Source organism: Anabrus simplex, chromosome 3, assembly GCF_040414725.1.
Source record: "Anabrus simplex isolate iqAnaSimp1 chromosome 3, ASM4041472v1, whole genome shotgun sequence".
Taxonomy (NCBI): Eukaryota; Metazoa; Arthropoda; class Insecta; order Orthoptera; family Tettigoniidae; genus Anabrus; species Anabrus simplex.
The window spans coordinates 102,508,903-102,524,741 of NC_090267.1; the positions used below are offsets into that span (position 1 = coordinate 102,508,903).

The 15,839-nt window shown below is 41.2% G+C and overlaps 1 protein-coding gene across 1 annotated transcript in view; it reads right to left on the minus strand.

The window, feature by feature from the left end:
• Window positions 1-13,158: 13,158 nt before the first annotated feature.
• The window catches only part of LOC136867065 (uncharacterized), a 112,404-nt gene continuing 109,723 nt past the window's right edge, over window positions 13,159-15,839 (minus strand). Inside the window, exon 3 of the mRNA XM_067144169.2 lies at window positions 13,159-14,524. Coding sequence (XP_067000270.2) covers window positions 13,718-14,524 — 807 coding nt within the window. The 3' untranslated portion in view covers window positions 13,159-13,717. The remainder of the gene's footprint in view (window positions 14,525-15,839) is intronic.

Here is a 15,839-nt window from a genome sequence, read left to right on the forward strand (position 1 = left end):
TCGATAGGAATTTCCTCAGGGGTAACTGGCGCGTTCGTAAATCCATGAGCTGTGTGGCTTGCACATTCCTTATCACTCCATTTTCTTATTTGCTCAACCGTCCTCGCCGAGCCAGAAGGTGCTGGTACATACCCGTCTGCCAAACCCACTGAAATGTACGCACCCACCGACCATGTGAACAACACTTTCGCACTGTTCATCACAGAGGGTGGCTGCATATGGAATGACATTACTAACATCGCTCATTCCTTAGTCACTTTCATATCGTCAAAGCCAAGGAGGAGAGTGAGACAGAAAAATGAAAGCAACAAACTTGATCTAGCCTATATCAGGTGAGACAGTACACTCTGCACACTGTCTCCATCAAGATATAAAACCCCTGTGATGATCTTGCCAACTTCTATAGCGAAGACCTTAATTCTACAGAACTATTCATGAAATATCTTCAATTTAGCTCACATAGATGCTGGATATAGAGCCAGTGAAGAAGGCAGACGTACATGGTGAGCCCTAAAAGATAGAAGGCTGAGTTACCATTGACAAAACTTTCGCTTAATTAAGGTACAACCTTAGCATTTGCCTGATGTGATTTATGAACATACACAGAGTGGTTCATCAGTCCCTTATAATTCAAGAAGATACGTAGCCCATTAAACACAGTCCATATAGTCCAGTAGAGGATGGTTGCCCAGTTGTATTTCCTCTTAAAATAGTAACCACCACTACCTCCACCACTATAGTCCAGGGAATAGGGGATTTTACCTGGAAGAATTCGTGTTAGTTCTGGAAAGTGTCCTTTTTTTTGGTCGCTGAATCCGAATTTTTAACTTTCCACCAAAAATTCCTCCCACAATACCCCAAAATTTTGAGAACCCCTCCAAAAATTTGGACTTTTGGAAAAAAGGCCTGTTTGTGTGCATTTTTTAGGAAATAATACCTAGAAATACTGAAAGTAGACAAAATTTGCAACCAGAAAGGTCCTATGACATTTTGTTGTAGGATGAAATAATGTTATTCATTTTACGTTCCACTGACTACTCTTACGGATTTTGGAGACGCCGAGGTGCCAGAAGTTAGTCCCGTAGGAGTGCTTCTACGTGCTTGTAAATCTATCGACACGAGCTGACGTATTTGATATTTGAGCACCTTCAAATACCACCGGACCGATCCAGGATCGAACATGCCAAGTTGGTGTCAGAAGGCCAGTGCCTCGACCGACTGAGCCACTCAGCCCGGCTAATGTGAAGTGATGAGTTGTAGTATAATGCCAAATAAACAGCGTAAACAATAAATCAGATATATGACACGGAAATTAAAATTCGCGCTGGAAGGGGCATGCATTAGGGGTGCAGTTCCTGCAGGCGTGGTGTTTTTAGGGTTGTGGATGAACTAGTAAGATACAAGTTGACTTTGTGATCTGAAAACTGACCGACAGTTCAAATTCTACACTATGCCGATATTTTTGAAGATTTTCACATGTAGGCCTACTTTTGGACGATAACATTTTTAAACATGAATGCTGCATGAACTCTACATCTATAATTACTCGTCAGAACACAAAGCCCGTTCATTCACTCGCGAAGCGAACATAAATTGCTAGTCTACACTCGCTCAGGGTCGGCCGTACCTTATGTGCTGAAGTGCTGCAGCACACTGTCTATTTGAAAAATATGTTACTTTAAAAATATTATCTACAATCAAATACAATGCATTGAAAAAGACGTCAGCCAAGGAACAGAAAATCATTCAACTCCCCTCACAACCAGGTAAATAGTGCGCTCCACGCCGGCTGCTGTGTATATTACAGCTCAGCGAGAATGTTTAAGCTTTTTGGCAGAAAGGAGGAACTCTGCCTTTTGCGCATGCGAGCCCAACTTTCCCGATGACCGGGCGAGTTGGCCGTGCGCGTAGAGGCGCGCGGCTGTGAGCTTGCATCCGGGAGATAGTAGGTTCGAATCCCACTATCGGCAGCCCTGAAGATGGTTTTCCGTGGTTTCCCATTTTCACACCAGGCAAATGCTGGGACTGTACCTTAATTAAGGCCACGGCCGCTTCCTTCCAACTCCTAGGCCTTTTCTATCCCATCGTCGTCATAAGACCTATCTGTGTCGGTGCGACGTAAAGCCCATAGCAAAAAAAAAAAAAAAAAAAAAAACTTTCCCGATGTGCTGTGGAAACAACAGCCAAGACCGCCAAGACATCACAGCAAGTCTTCGTTCGACCAGAGAGGCAGCACTCTTGACTCAGCGGTAGCATTTAAGAGGGGATCGCTCAAAGCAAACGGGAAAACAAAATACTGTAGAGGAAGCCATCAGCTATTCCCGCCAGGTCTTTTAATACTCCCAACCTGTCTATTTCATAGTCACATTTGTAAATCGATGTACTATAAAAAATGTACTTTTTATGTTATCAAAATAAGGAGGTGATATTGTTACTTTCTTTAATTACAAAATGTCTAGTTTATAAATGTCACTATAACAACATAACATGTAATTTTACATTACGAGGTTGCTGGTTTTATTTCAATTGTTTTGACAACATTGAGAAGTTCTGTTTTGCGAGCTCACACCAAGTGTTTCTGAGTTCGTGAATGTTTTGTCATTGCAGGTGTTATTGAGTGCGTAATTAGTTTTGTATGAGGAATGTGTATGTGTGGTGGGGTTGTTTGTGTCTTTGTTCAGTATGGAAAACTCAGTGGAGAACCTCTTGAAAACCGCACATGTTTCTAAATATTTTTAATTTTGGAGAGAGGATGGGTTACAGCACAGAATTAGTTTTCTGCACCAGCCGCCACTGCACTCGCTATGTATTCCAGTGAGGAGGACATCGATATGTTACTCATCTATGGAGAAACAGGACAGCACTCATTAAGCTGCAATGCCTGTATCGCCGAGTTGGCTAGGCGGTTCAGGTCATGTAGCTGTGAGCTTACATACGAGACATAGTGGGTTCGAACTCCCTACTGTCGGCATCCCTGAATATTGATTTGCGTAGTTTCCCACTTTCTCACCAGGTAAATGCTGAGGATTTACCTTAATTAAGGCTACGGACGCTTCCTTCCCATGTCCTATCCCATCGTTGCCATAAGACCTTTCTGAATCTGAGTCCGTGCGACGTAAAATCAGTAGAAACAAAGCTTGTATCACAAGTGATTTCCCGAGAGAAGTCAACCGATATCCAATACGTTCCAGCACTTTGATATCTCCTGTTAGAGATCCAAAAGCCTTTCGCGTTAACGGGTGGGAAGTATATGATGAAGTTAGCTGCTTAGCTGAAAATGAAAGCACGAGAAGAGTAGATATTCTAGCCATCGATAAACAGAGAGATCGTTCTGTAATATTGGACGCAACACTACGTGTAGAATCAGGTGAACAACAGCCGCACGATGTGCATTTTGAGAAGCAGGCAATCTACGATCCAGTATGCAATTACATCGTGGAGAAATATGTAAATTCCGTCACCGTTTACGGATTGTTAGTGGACACAAGAGGTACCATAGCGTGGATGATGGCCACGATTGCCGAGGCGGCTGTGCGTGGGTCCGTGCTTCTTTTAAGGATCCATTTATATTCCAAGACACAAAGTTTGTACAATGTTGTGTCTTATGGTAAACTTGTTGAGGGTCAGTTTACTAAATAAAGGATTACCGTATATATTTGAGAAGGAAACTTGAAGTTCTTATTGAGAAAGGAAGTTATGTTTGGGAGAGCTGAAATAAAATTTTACCAGGCCGATCCATACACAGATGTGGACTTTGTACCCAGCAGGATGAAATTTTCAAAGGATATCCACCCCCTTCTCACTCATTGTAAAGAAACCGAGGGATGGCATTTAGTACAAACTTAACTGATATGAATTCTGAAATAGTTGACACCTCAGTAATACACTTCTAAATATACTATATCAGGGGTTCCCAAACTTTTAGACTGACGTACCACTAAACCAACAATCATACTTTGGCTGTACCATCAAGTAATATTACGGGGTTTCAAAGCTAAAATTTAAAATTTCCTTATTTGGTCGTCTAATATCAGTAACTTATGATTATACAATTAATCATTCAAATGGTGGTTAGATGATATTTTACTGCATTAAAATAATAAATAACATCGTAATTAGAGTATGTATTAATAATGCGTACATAATACAATTATTTGGAGAAAATACCATAACTTAAGGTGATTAATTACTCCTAAATGAAGCAGTATATATACATTATGGTAATGTATATTTTATTGCGAGATTTCATTAAAGTTAAACACACTAACTGAACAGTGAGGGGTGGGTCTGCCTAACGAAGAACAGCTTCGATATGTCCGGTTCAATATTTGTTACTTTTAGCTCTAAGTCTGAATCAGAACTTAATTTAACTTATTCCTGTATTTATGAAGATTCTGTGAGAAAGATCATCCGTAATGCTAGTGCATGATACATCTGTCTATAAAGAGGAACTACGTTTTTTTGTGGTTTCTTGCGAGTATTTCTCCCTTTATTTTGTGTGCTAAGTGTGTGACAATGTTATCTAGTGTGTCTGTGATCGTTTAATAGATTTTTAGGGCCATATATCTTTAATTTTGTGCCCTAAGTGTCAGCCATCTTGTTTATTGCTACAATCGATCCACACATGTTAATATTTAGAGGGTAAATCGTTTATATTTGATCTTTGCCCAAACTGGCACCAATTATGTTTCACTTGTCGTCGGTGCATTGGAGACCATGCAGAAGATGTGCATTCTACTTTCCATTCACAGCATTGTCTAGGTCACAGAGTTTGCCCATACTGTTGATTATCTTCGAAACAGGCTGCAGCTTGTAGGCTGGTACCGGGCAGCAGTGATGTACGATGAAGTAGAAGACATCATTCACTCTGAAGGAAGAGTAAATACGATAATATTAATTTCCGGATGGGGACATGGAACGTAAGCACCAGTATCGACTTAATGCACAGAGCAAATGATGCTTTAGTTGGATCAAGATCGAAGATTTATGGGCAAAATCAATCATAGTCTGGTTCTTCGGCCATGACATGGAAAGGCAATGGAAAGAATACCGCATTATTATATTTACTGAACGTTGGAAGACGGAGAATAATGGCATTTCCTGGAATAAACAATTCCGGAGATCAACTAATCCCCTGTTCGGATCTTCGGGTGGGGAGTACTTCGAGGGGAGTCATCAAAATAGGTGAACTTAATTTGCGGATCGGGACATGGAACGTAAGAACACTCCGAAGAGCAGGAAAACTGGAAAATCTGAACTGGACAAATGTGAAGTGAAGTGAGGTGGCAGATAGCAATGGAATAGCGTCAGGTAATTACACAAAGTTTTGAACGTGGAGACACAATACTGATGGGAAATCAATTAGTGCAAAATGTGACTAAAGTGGTATGCCAGAGTGATCGTTGTGAAAATAAGCGCAGAACCAGTGGACGTTCTGATAGTTCAAGTGAACATGCCAACATCAGACCATGGCGACGAAGAAGTTGAGAAAATGTACGATTAAATAGAAGACATCATTCACTCTGAAGGCAGAGGAAGAGTAAATACCATAATCATGGGAGACTGGAATAGTGTAGTGAAGCAAACACGGTGGGACAGTATGGATTAGGAAGAAGAAACGGCAGAGGAGAGATGCTAGTGGAATTCTGTCAGCGTAACAGCTTAGTGGTGATGAACACTTGGTTCAAGAAAAGGAAGAGTAAATTATACACATGGAAGAGCCCAGGAGACATTAATAGATATCAGATAGACTACATACTCGTCAAACAGAGGTTTAGGAGCAGTGTGAAAGACAAGACTATGCCGGCTGCTGATGTTGACTTAGATCACAAGCTCTTGGTTGCAGAAGTCGGTACAAGGTTGAGGAGGATCGAGCAGCGTGGGAGGAGAAAGCGGAGATGTGACCTGGAAAAAGCAAGAGAAAATAATGAGGTAGTAAGGGAATCCTTAGAGCAACACTTTAGTGAAGTGAGAGATGAAAATGTAAGTGCAAGCGCGGAAGTGTGCAATGGCGAAATGTTAAACTGGTTTTGTTGAATAATTTAAAGAGTAAAGTTGGAAAGGAGGCAAAGAGAGTGAGTAAATCCTGGATCACCAATGAGATGCTGGAGAAGATGAAGGAAAGGAGGAAGTTTGAAAATGTGAATGAAGAATACAAAAGACTTAACAACTCACTCAGAAGAGAAACAGACAAAGCAAAGAAAAAATACATTGAAGAAATGTGCGACGAAATAGAGGAGCTACAGAGAAGAGGAAGGTATGACCCCATGTACCAGAAAACGAAAAGAGGGAGTGAAAATAAAGGAGCAAGGACCTTCGGAACAGAAGACTAGAGGACAAATGGTTACGGAACAAGCGGAGGTGTTGAAGATGTCGGGAGAATACGTGAAGGAACTCTATGATAAGGAACATCGTCCGCAAGATATCAAAACAGAGACAGAGAAGAAGATTGACGAAGAAGAAAAAGGGCCCCGCATAATGACAAAGGAAGTAGAAAAGGCGATTACGGACATGAAGCGGAGGAAAGCTGCAGGGGACGATCACATACCGGTGGATTTGCTGAAAGAAATCGGAAACGGAGGTTTGAAAGCGCTGACGCAACTCATCAACACAATTACGAAACTGGAGGAAAGGAGGAAGTCAGCGTTACAACTTAGTGGTGATAAACACTTGGTTCAAGAAAAGAAAGAGTAAATTTTTTGGATGTCACAGAGAAGAAATGTAGTGTACAGAATAATTAGTCTGATCTTACACGTGGCGAAGATCTTTGCAAAAATACTGAAGAGACGACTGGAACACAAAATTGAAGAAGTAATGGGAGAGGACCAGTTTGGATTTAGGAAACGGAAAGGAACCAGGGTCGTCATAGATATGGTGGTGATATTGTCGGAGAGAGTTTTGACTGTTAACGAAGAAGTTTGCGCTTGTTTTATATACTGGCAAAAGGCCTTCGACAGAGTGAACTGGACACACTTGATTAACATCCTTAAGGAGATAGGGCGACGATGTACTGAGAAGAGTAGAAGAGCAAAAATCTATTCTGAATACAGTTCTTCAGAAGAAGGCCAACTGAATTGGACCCAGACACGAGGAGCTCATACGCGTCATCGAAGGAAATATCAAAGGAACTGCAGGACGAGGAAGAAGAAGAATTCAACATCTGGATGACATGAAAGATGGGAGGAGATACAGCAGACTGAAGAAAGAAGCTGAAAACAGGAAACATTAGCGTCAAAAATTCTCCGTACGAAGACACGGACCTGCCACTAGGCAGAATACTATATAATTTATTTTTTGTGTATAGGCTACAATTGAAGAAAACGCTCTCACATATGTTGTGTCAAAGGGATCTCTGATCTAGAATTCTGATTTTATATTTCCTGAAAAATAATCCTTGAAATATGATATTAGGCTCTCACAATGTTTAATGGTATCATTCAAAAGTTCAGGATACTCTTGTATTGTTCAATCAATCAATCAATCAATCAATCAATCAATCAATCAATCAATCAATCAATCAATCAATCAATCAATCAATCAATCAATCAATCAATCAATCAATCAATCAATCAATCAATCAATCAATCAATCCTGATCTGCATTTAGGGCAGTCGCCCAGGTGGCAGATAGCCTGTATGTTGTTTTTCTAGCCTTTTCTTAAATGATTGCAAAGAAATTGGAAATTTATTGAACATCTCCGTTGGTAAGTTATTCCAATCTCTATAAACGAATATTTGCCCCAATTTGTCCTCTTGAATTCCAACTTTATCTTCATATTGCGATCTTTCGTACTTTTAAATACACCACTCAAACTTATTCGTCTACTGATGTCCTCCCACGCTATCTCTCCACTGACAGCTCTGAACATACCACTTAGTCGAGCAGCTCGTCTCCTTTCTCCCAAGTTTTCCCGGCCCAAACTTTGCGACATTTTTGTAACGCTACTCACTTGTAGGAAATCACCCAGAACAAATCGAGCTGCTTTTCTTTGTATTTTTTTTCCAGTTCTTGAATCAAGTAATCCTGGTAAGGGTCCCGTACACTGGAACCATACTCTAGTTGGGGTCGTACCAGAGACTTACATGCCCTCTCCTTTATATCCTTACTACAACCCCTAAATACCCTCATAACCATGTGCGGAGATCTGTATCCTTTATTTACAATCATGTTCACAATGATCCCCAAAAGAGTGTCGGCCTCCGAATCCCAAGATAGCGGGTTCAAACCCGGCAGAGGTAGTCGGATTTTTGAAGGGCGGAAAAAAGTCCATTCGACACTCCATGTCGTACGATGTCGGCATGTAAAAGATCTCTGGTGACATATTTGGTGTTTACCCGACAAAATTCATTAAATCTCAGCCATAGACGCCCAAGAGAGTTTCGGTTTACTCGGTCTGCCACCTAGTGGGGGCCTAGAGTAAAACGGAACGTCGAAATTGACGAGCAGACAGCCAGATGGCGTCAAAGTGAAATGTCTGCACACGGTAGCTGAGGCCATACGATTATTATTATTATTATTATTATTATTATTATTATTATTATTATTATTAACGCAGTAATTAAAACTGAGAGGACGTTTAACCCCGTTTATCATCATACCATTGCCCACTGTCCATCTCACAACATTATCGAGGTCATTTTGCAGTTGCTCACAATCTTGTAACTTATTTATTACTCTGTACACGTGTACAGAATAACATCATCTGCAAACAGCCTTATCTCTGATTCCACTTCTTTACACATATTGATATACTGTATATAAGAAAACTAAAGGTCCAATAAAACTGCCTTGAGGAATCACCCTTTTAATTATTACAGGGACAGATAAAGCTTCGCCTACTCTAATTCTCTGAGTTCTATTTTCTAGAAACATCGCCACCCATTCAGTCTCACTTTTGTCAAGTCCAAGTGCACTCATTTTTGCCAGTAGTTTCCCATGATCTACCGTATTAAATGCCTTAGATAGGTCAATCGCGATACAGTCCAATTGACCTCATGAAATTTTTACTCATGAAACTGTGCAAGAGTGGAAACAGCGACGCGATCCCTTCGTTGTGAGACACTTCGTTAAGACTGGAAGCGCGCAGATGTATTTCCTGTCTTCAGGAAAGGGGACATTAATAATAATAATAATAATAATAATAATAATAATAATAATAATAATAATAATAATAATAATGTTAAAAAGTGGCTGTGAATGCTGAAGTAACAAAGAAAAAACAGAAATATAGTTTTTGTAAATACAGCATATATATATATCACTGTATATGTGTGGGTATGTATTACGTCTCCTCCTTAACCACTGGAGCGATTTCAACCAAACTTGGTACACTTATGAATTAGTATTAGGAGACAAACCACGTGGGGGTAAGACACCCCAAGCCCCTTTAGGGGCGGGGGCAAAGGGGTTGACATATAAAAATAATAGAAAATAAAGTGTCAAATCCATACGTTTCAGGGTCGCTGAGATGAATAGTGACCCCGGATTTTTTAAAGTCCAAGTTCAGCCCCTTTCGGGGTAAGGGGCGAGGGGGCGATTGATATATAAAAATAATCGAAATTAGTATCGAATCCATATTTTTCGGGGTCGTTCAGGTGAATAGTGATACTCCGGATATTTTTAAGTCCAAGTTCTACCCCGTTTGGGGTGGGGGCGAGGGGGAATGATATGTAAAAATAATCAAAAATGGTGTCGAATGCATAGTTTTCGGAGTCGTTGAGATGATTAATGTCACTCGGGATTTTTAAAGTCCAAGTTCAGCCCCCTTTGGGGTAAGGGGGTAAGCGGATGGTATTGTGATTGGATCAAAAAGCTTAAAGAAACTGCAGAACACTATAGACGAAGTGGGAAAATGGTGCATTGAACACACGTTCGTAATTAACACTGAGAAGACGGAAATGATGGTGTTCAGATCAGGAGGGCAAATACCAAAATCGACAAGAATCACCTTAGAAGGGAAAATAATATCGATCACCAAAGAATACAAATATCTAGGGATAACACTCCAGCCGTCTCCAAAATGCTTCACTACAACACACAATAGAGAAAGCGACACAAGCAATTAGAGCGATAAACGAAATAAGCTTCATCAGAACACTAAGTCTTGACACAGCAATGGCGCTCTTCAAATCGAAAATCGTTCCAATACTTACGTGTGGGATTGAAATATGGACACATCTGAATGAAAACAACTTAGCAACACTGGAAAGAGTTAAAGCAACATACATCAAAAGAACAATCGGAGTGGCAAAAACAACAAGATCCAGATTAGTCTACCTTCTCGCGCGGGAAACTTTCCTCATTGAGGATTTAAGGACAATGTACCCCTACCTAACACAACGGCATCGGAGAACCTACTAGGGACACTAATAAGGAAAAGAGAAGAAGTACCCACGGAATTCTATGGAACTGGGGCCATGATCGATCGTACATGGACAGCAGCAAATTTTGAGACGAGGCACGTGTTTACAAGACTTGCAGTACATGGATTCCACCATGTCATCTGCGAAAACACAACATACCACGAACCGTCAAACTCATGCAAGTGTACATTATGTGGACAGTTATGTGAACGATATCACTTAGAACTCTGCAACAAGAGGACTAGATCAATCAGAGACTATGCGTCCAATGGTGCAAGTGTTAAACTGTTATAACACCTTTCACTAATGTATGGCTATTTTGCTGCAATAAATGTTTTATTTATACATGTATCGGAAAAGTAATGCCATGTTCGAAAACTGTACCCAGAATTTTCCCTATTCAAAGTTACCAACTCAATCTAACCCATAGAGGAGGTACGAGAAAATGTAATAGGATCAACCATTTAGACCGCGAAAAGTGGCGTCTTATGGTGCAGTCCGTTTGTCGAACTGACGTACTGTTTATCAGCAGTTAATCTGTAAATGAAATCTGCAAATTGTAAACTGCATATACTTCCGTATGTCAGTCTATATATATTCACTGAAGTCGATTTGTAGTGATCAAGAAACGGAATGTCTACCATTACAATTAATACTTTACAAATCGATAGTGACTGTCAGTCGGATGGTGTCTGCTGTTGTAATCAATACTCCCCACATTGATTTTGACTGGCAGCAGGAATGGGGCCCTTCTCCAACTCCTATGTAACTGGCATTTGTAAGGAGGGCCCACCATTTTAATGAATAATTCCCTTTTCGATTTGATTGGCAGAAGGCAAGGGAGCATGCAGTTTTGTTGTGTCTGGCAGCAGGCAAGTGTGCCCGCCATAAAAAGTACGCATCTAAAATGTGACTGTCATTAGGCAAAGTGGCCTGCTATTCTAATCGAAACTCACCATTTCGAGTATAACTGGCAGTAAGCTCACTGGCTTCAGGGAAAGGGCCTGCCATTATAATGATAACAGCACAACTCAATTTTGACTGGCAGCGTGCAAGATGCCTGCCATTACAATAAAAACTCCTCAACTGTAATGTGTCCGGAAGTAGGAAAGGGGGCCTGCAATTTTAACGAATACTCCCCAAATCAATTGCGACCGCGCAGTAGAAAGTGGCTGCCATTGTAATAAGAACTTCCGAACTCGATTGTGAATGACAACCCCGCAACTCGCATTTTACGTTTGAAACGACGTATGGGGACCTCCGCATGTCGTTTCTCGGATAAGGCTAGGATACATGCAATTTAAAAAAATTCGTATTCACTGCGTGTACAGTAGTTTACTTCGATATCCGTATACAATGTAGAATACCGTAGCGAAGCAGGGATAGATTTTCTAGTTATACAATATTTTTCTACCAATCGTGCTTACCAGCATCCGAAAGCTCGCGTACCAGTCCTAGTACGCGTACTACAGTTTGAGAACCCCTGTATTATATATGTCTTTGAAAGAAGCTGAATATAAGAAGAGAACGCGTCTAGATGGTCAGAGTTGAGGGAAACATTCAATATTTACTACTCCTTAGTTTGAAATAATTACCTTAAACTATTATGCCTTGCAAAAAGGTAAGAGACATGGAGGCGGAAGTTGCCAACGGTCCTCAGTAATGTTGTGTTTGTCGAGAGACATTTGTTGAATTTCCTTAGAACATCAGGACGATTTTGTAATAGCTACATTGAAGGTTATTTTCCTAGTAATTATGATTCCTCAATGAGTGACCACCACCACACTTTTCAACGTCCTTCTAAACCCGTGTCCTATGGTCTACACTCGTTCATGCCACAGACATGATGGAAATAACTACGTTCGACAGATTCTGGTAAGCCAGGTTATTATTTTGTTGAAATATACTTTAAATATATTTGTAAAACTAGTTTGAAATTTTCGGTGAATCTTGCATCTTCTTGCAAGTTTCTGTTTTAACAAAAGGCAATAATTAACCAAACATTTCGATCAGCGTTATAATTATCACTAATTTTGATGATAATATCGTAACAGGGATTTCATAAATCCACAAGATGGCATTCACTAGGAAAATAATAACGAAATATACTTTTCAGTTTCCAGAATTGATAGGCAATATGGATAATAGAAACGTGCTAATAATCTATATTCGGAAGTATGGAACCAGTCACATCAGAGCTGGTTTAAAATCCAGACTTGAATAACTTCCGCCCATTCCTCTTTACTTCTCTTAGTTCTACTATGATCCACACTTCAGAAACGCTGATCTATATGCCGGTGTAATTGATTGCAGTTTGACGCAGCAGAAACAGGAGCGGCAATTCACGTTTAAGGTGACATATCACTTGAAGATCACTATGCATGAAAATTCGAGTGCTTTTCGTACATATGGCCTGTATAGCCATCAAAATGGAGGAGGGAAGCGCGACCATATGGACACCGGTGAGTTCATACCAAGAGCGCACTCTCAAGCTCGAGGGGACTGAAGTCTGAATGGAGCACAAGAACAAAATCTAGGGGAGATATCGCATGGAATGTTTACCACATGTCACAACAACTGTTTCTGGAAGAGTTTTAGTCTAGGGGATATGACGAACAAATCTGTAATCACCCTGTTTAGAAAGAATCTGGGTTACAACTAAAAATGATGATTGACCTGTACCTTGTTTTTAAAATTTCTTTGCGTTTATTTTGATATAAACATATTGATCGATTCCATTCATGTAACAGTTATATTTTATCACCGATAAGTAATAAAATAGAGTTTGGGTGACAAAATCTATATCTATCTCAGTCGCATCCCTGGAATAATATGACGTAACTGCCAGTATTTTCCATCCAAGAAAATGAAGTTCATCCGGTAACATTCTTAGTTTTTGTTTTGAAATAGGGTATACAATGCTTACTCGGTATTTTTGAACGTGTTTTTGGTAATCCTATTACTCAACAAATGTCCTTATCAAGAACTTCAGCCAATTACTTTATTCCGTGAGTAGTGTTTGGAGGTCGAAATTCTAGAATCCTACACACTTAGAAACCAGACTGACAGAAATCAAAGACGAACATATTTTGGTACGTGAAAATGTTTCAATAAGTAACTTTCTGACCAATACCTTTCTGTAAAAAGATCCCAATTTGTATAACAATGTTAGTATTTCGTGGGAACTTTTTCAGTTTTCTTATAAACTTACCACTTTTATGCATCTTGAGTTACGGCAGATTTTTCCCGGGAAACGATCCACGTTTTAACATTTCTGTAGCACGAAGTTCATGAACGTAAGTAGGAAGTCCGTCGTTGTACGAGTTGTATTGTTATTACCGCCGCATTTTGCACTGTTAGAAAAGCGTCTCTTGCGACCACGAACAGTTCTCTTCACAGTGAAGGCGGCTGTTACTGGCGCGCTCTTGCAGAGGGATGTTTGTTAATTTTGCTCGCGTCCGCGCAGGTGACCCATGCAGCGTGGCGCTTTCCGAGGAGGTCGTGCTGTCGTCGCTGAGTGTAGGCAGGGGAAGTGGAGGACGGCGCGCTAGCTTGTTCAGTGGGATAGGGAGCGCGTCGTCGAGACAATCGCAAGATCGACTGCTGGTGGGTAAGCACCCTTCTGCTTCCTCCTTTTTGGAATTGATGATATTCTTTTCTGCCACTGGCGTCGGAGATTTAATTGTATTACGCGCACATCCTGGTGCTGACAGTCGTCGTTTGGGTCTATATTCTCCCATCCAGCGTCCTAGAGGGGCGAAGGTCCTAGGGTAAGCTGGCATTGGCACTTGGAGGAGATGCTGAGAATAAGGAACGCAAGGTGGAGGTGAGCCCGTCGGACTTAATGTGGAGGACCTTCTGCGTCTGGAGCGTCTGAGGTAGCCTTCGTCTTCGGAGTCTGTAGAGAAGCCTTCCACCTCATCCTCGGTGTCTAGGTCATCCTCATCGTCCAAGAAGACAGAGTCTGATCCTACGGAGTGCATGTCGATGTCTGGATAGTCTCCTAGCGATCCAGCGCAACTGCTGATGGTTGCAAGAGGGGCCAGGCGAGGTACCTCTAGACTAGACATCGACTCCGCTATCGACCCTGTACGTTCGACAGGATGATGGTAGAGGGTCCGTTCACTGCCACACGGAGACACCTCAGGAGTAGGCTGGATTACCTGCAGCAAGAAATTAAGCCTCAGAAAGTAAGTTCATAAGAAGACCCTCTTCACAGTGTCTATATAGTTCCCCTAGTTAATTATTATTGTATTATTATTATTTCTGTTGAAAAAATATATGGATAACATGGCATTAACTTCATGGCATGGTATTCTCTAGAGCAGGCTTGAATGTTCATTGTAACTAAAGCGTATTGATCAACTATAAAGGCGATGCTGCCACCATAGAGCTCGGAAATATTAGCGTATAAATCTATGCTCGTCTAGGAGCTAGAGCTAAAACTTGAGAGAGTAGGAGTGGAATATTATTTACATTCCTTCTAGCTATATACTTGCACGGATTGGCTTTTAGTGGATGTATTGCGTGTATTAAAGAAACCATGGCGCAACAGCCCCGAAGGGCCATGACCATTGCCCGAAGGCCTGCAGATTATGAGGTGTCGTGTGATCAGCATGACGATTCCTCTCGGCCGTTATTCTTGGCTTTCTAGACCGGGACCGCCATCTCACCGTCAGTAGCTCCTCAGTTTTAATCACGCAGGCTGAGTTGACCTCGAACTAGCCCTACGTTTCAAGTAAAACTCCCTGTCCTGACCGGGAATCGAACCCAGGGCCTCCGGGTAAGAGGCAGGCACTCTACCACTACACCGCGGGACAGGCGTATTGTCTGTATACATACATTAATTTGAGATGTTCCGATAATACTGGTGGGAAAACCAGAAATAATGATCGGTTCCAAGTGTGTATAGTAGTGCGGTGCATAGTATTGAATGTTATTAGAGACAAAACAGTGTAGTAGTGTCGAGCTAACTTCCTTCTACTCCGTTCAAGAGCACAGAGGCTAAGTCTCCATTCTTTTATCGCTTTATGCTCACCCCCTATCTCGAGTGCCATCAAATAGCACGGTAATATATTTCTGCTCGACTTGGATTCCACATACTACAGTATGATGTAACATGGTGAGCCAATCAAAAAAGTAGCCTACTCTAAATGCATTAATCTTAAAGGGAATAAATTCCAAAATTATGCAGTAGACGGAATACTATAAGGAGCGCAAAGAAAGCTTAAAATAGCAGAAACTCATAGGGTACGTCCAAGATGCACGCTGGTTTTCTGAGTCAGACAGTCGGCGCCGAGTCGGCATAAGTATATCCTTTGTTGCTAAGCGGGACTGGCCATAATGCACCTGCGCGCAGGAAGCCTGCGCACTGGTAGTCTGATTCAGATGTTTACCGGAATGATTAGTTCATTCTGGTTTCAGACAACCTGCCGCGCAGGCTGTTGATTTTCGTGTTGAGTGTGGTAATTCGCCCAG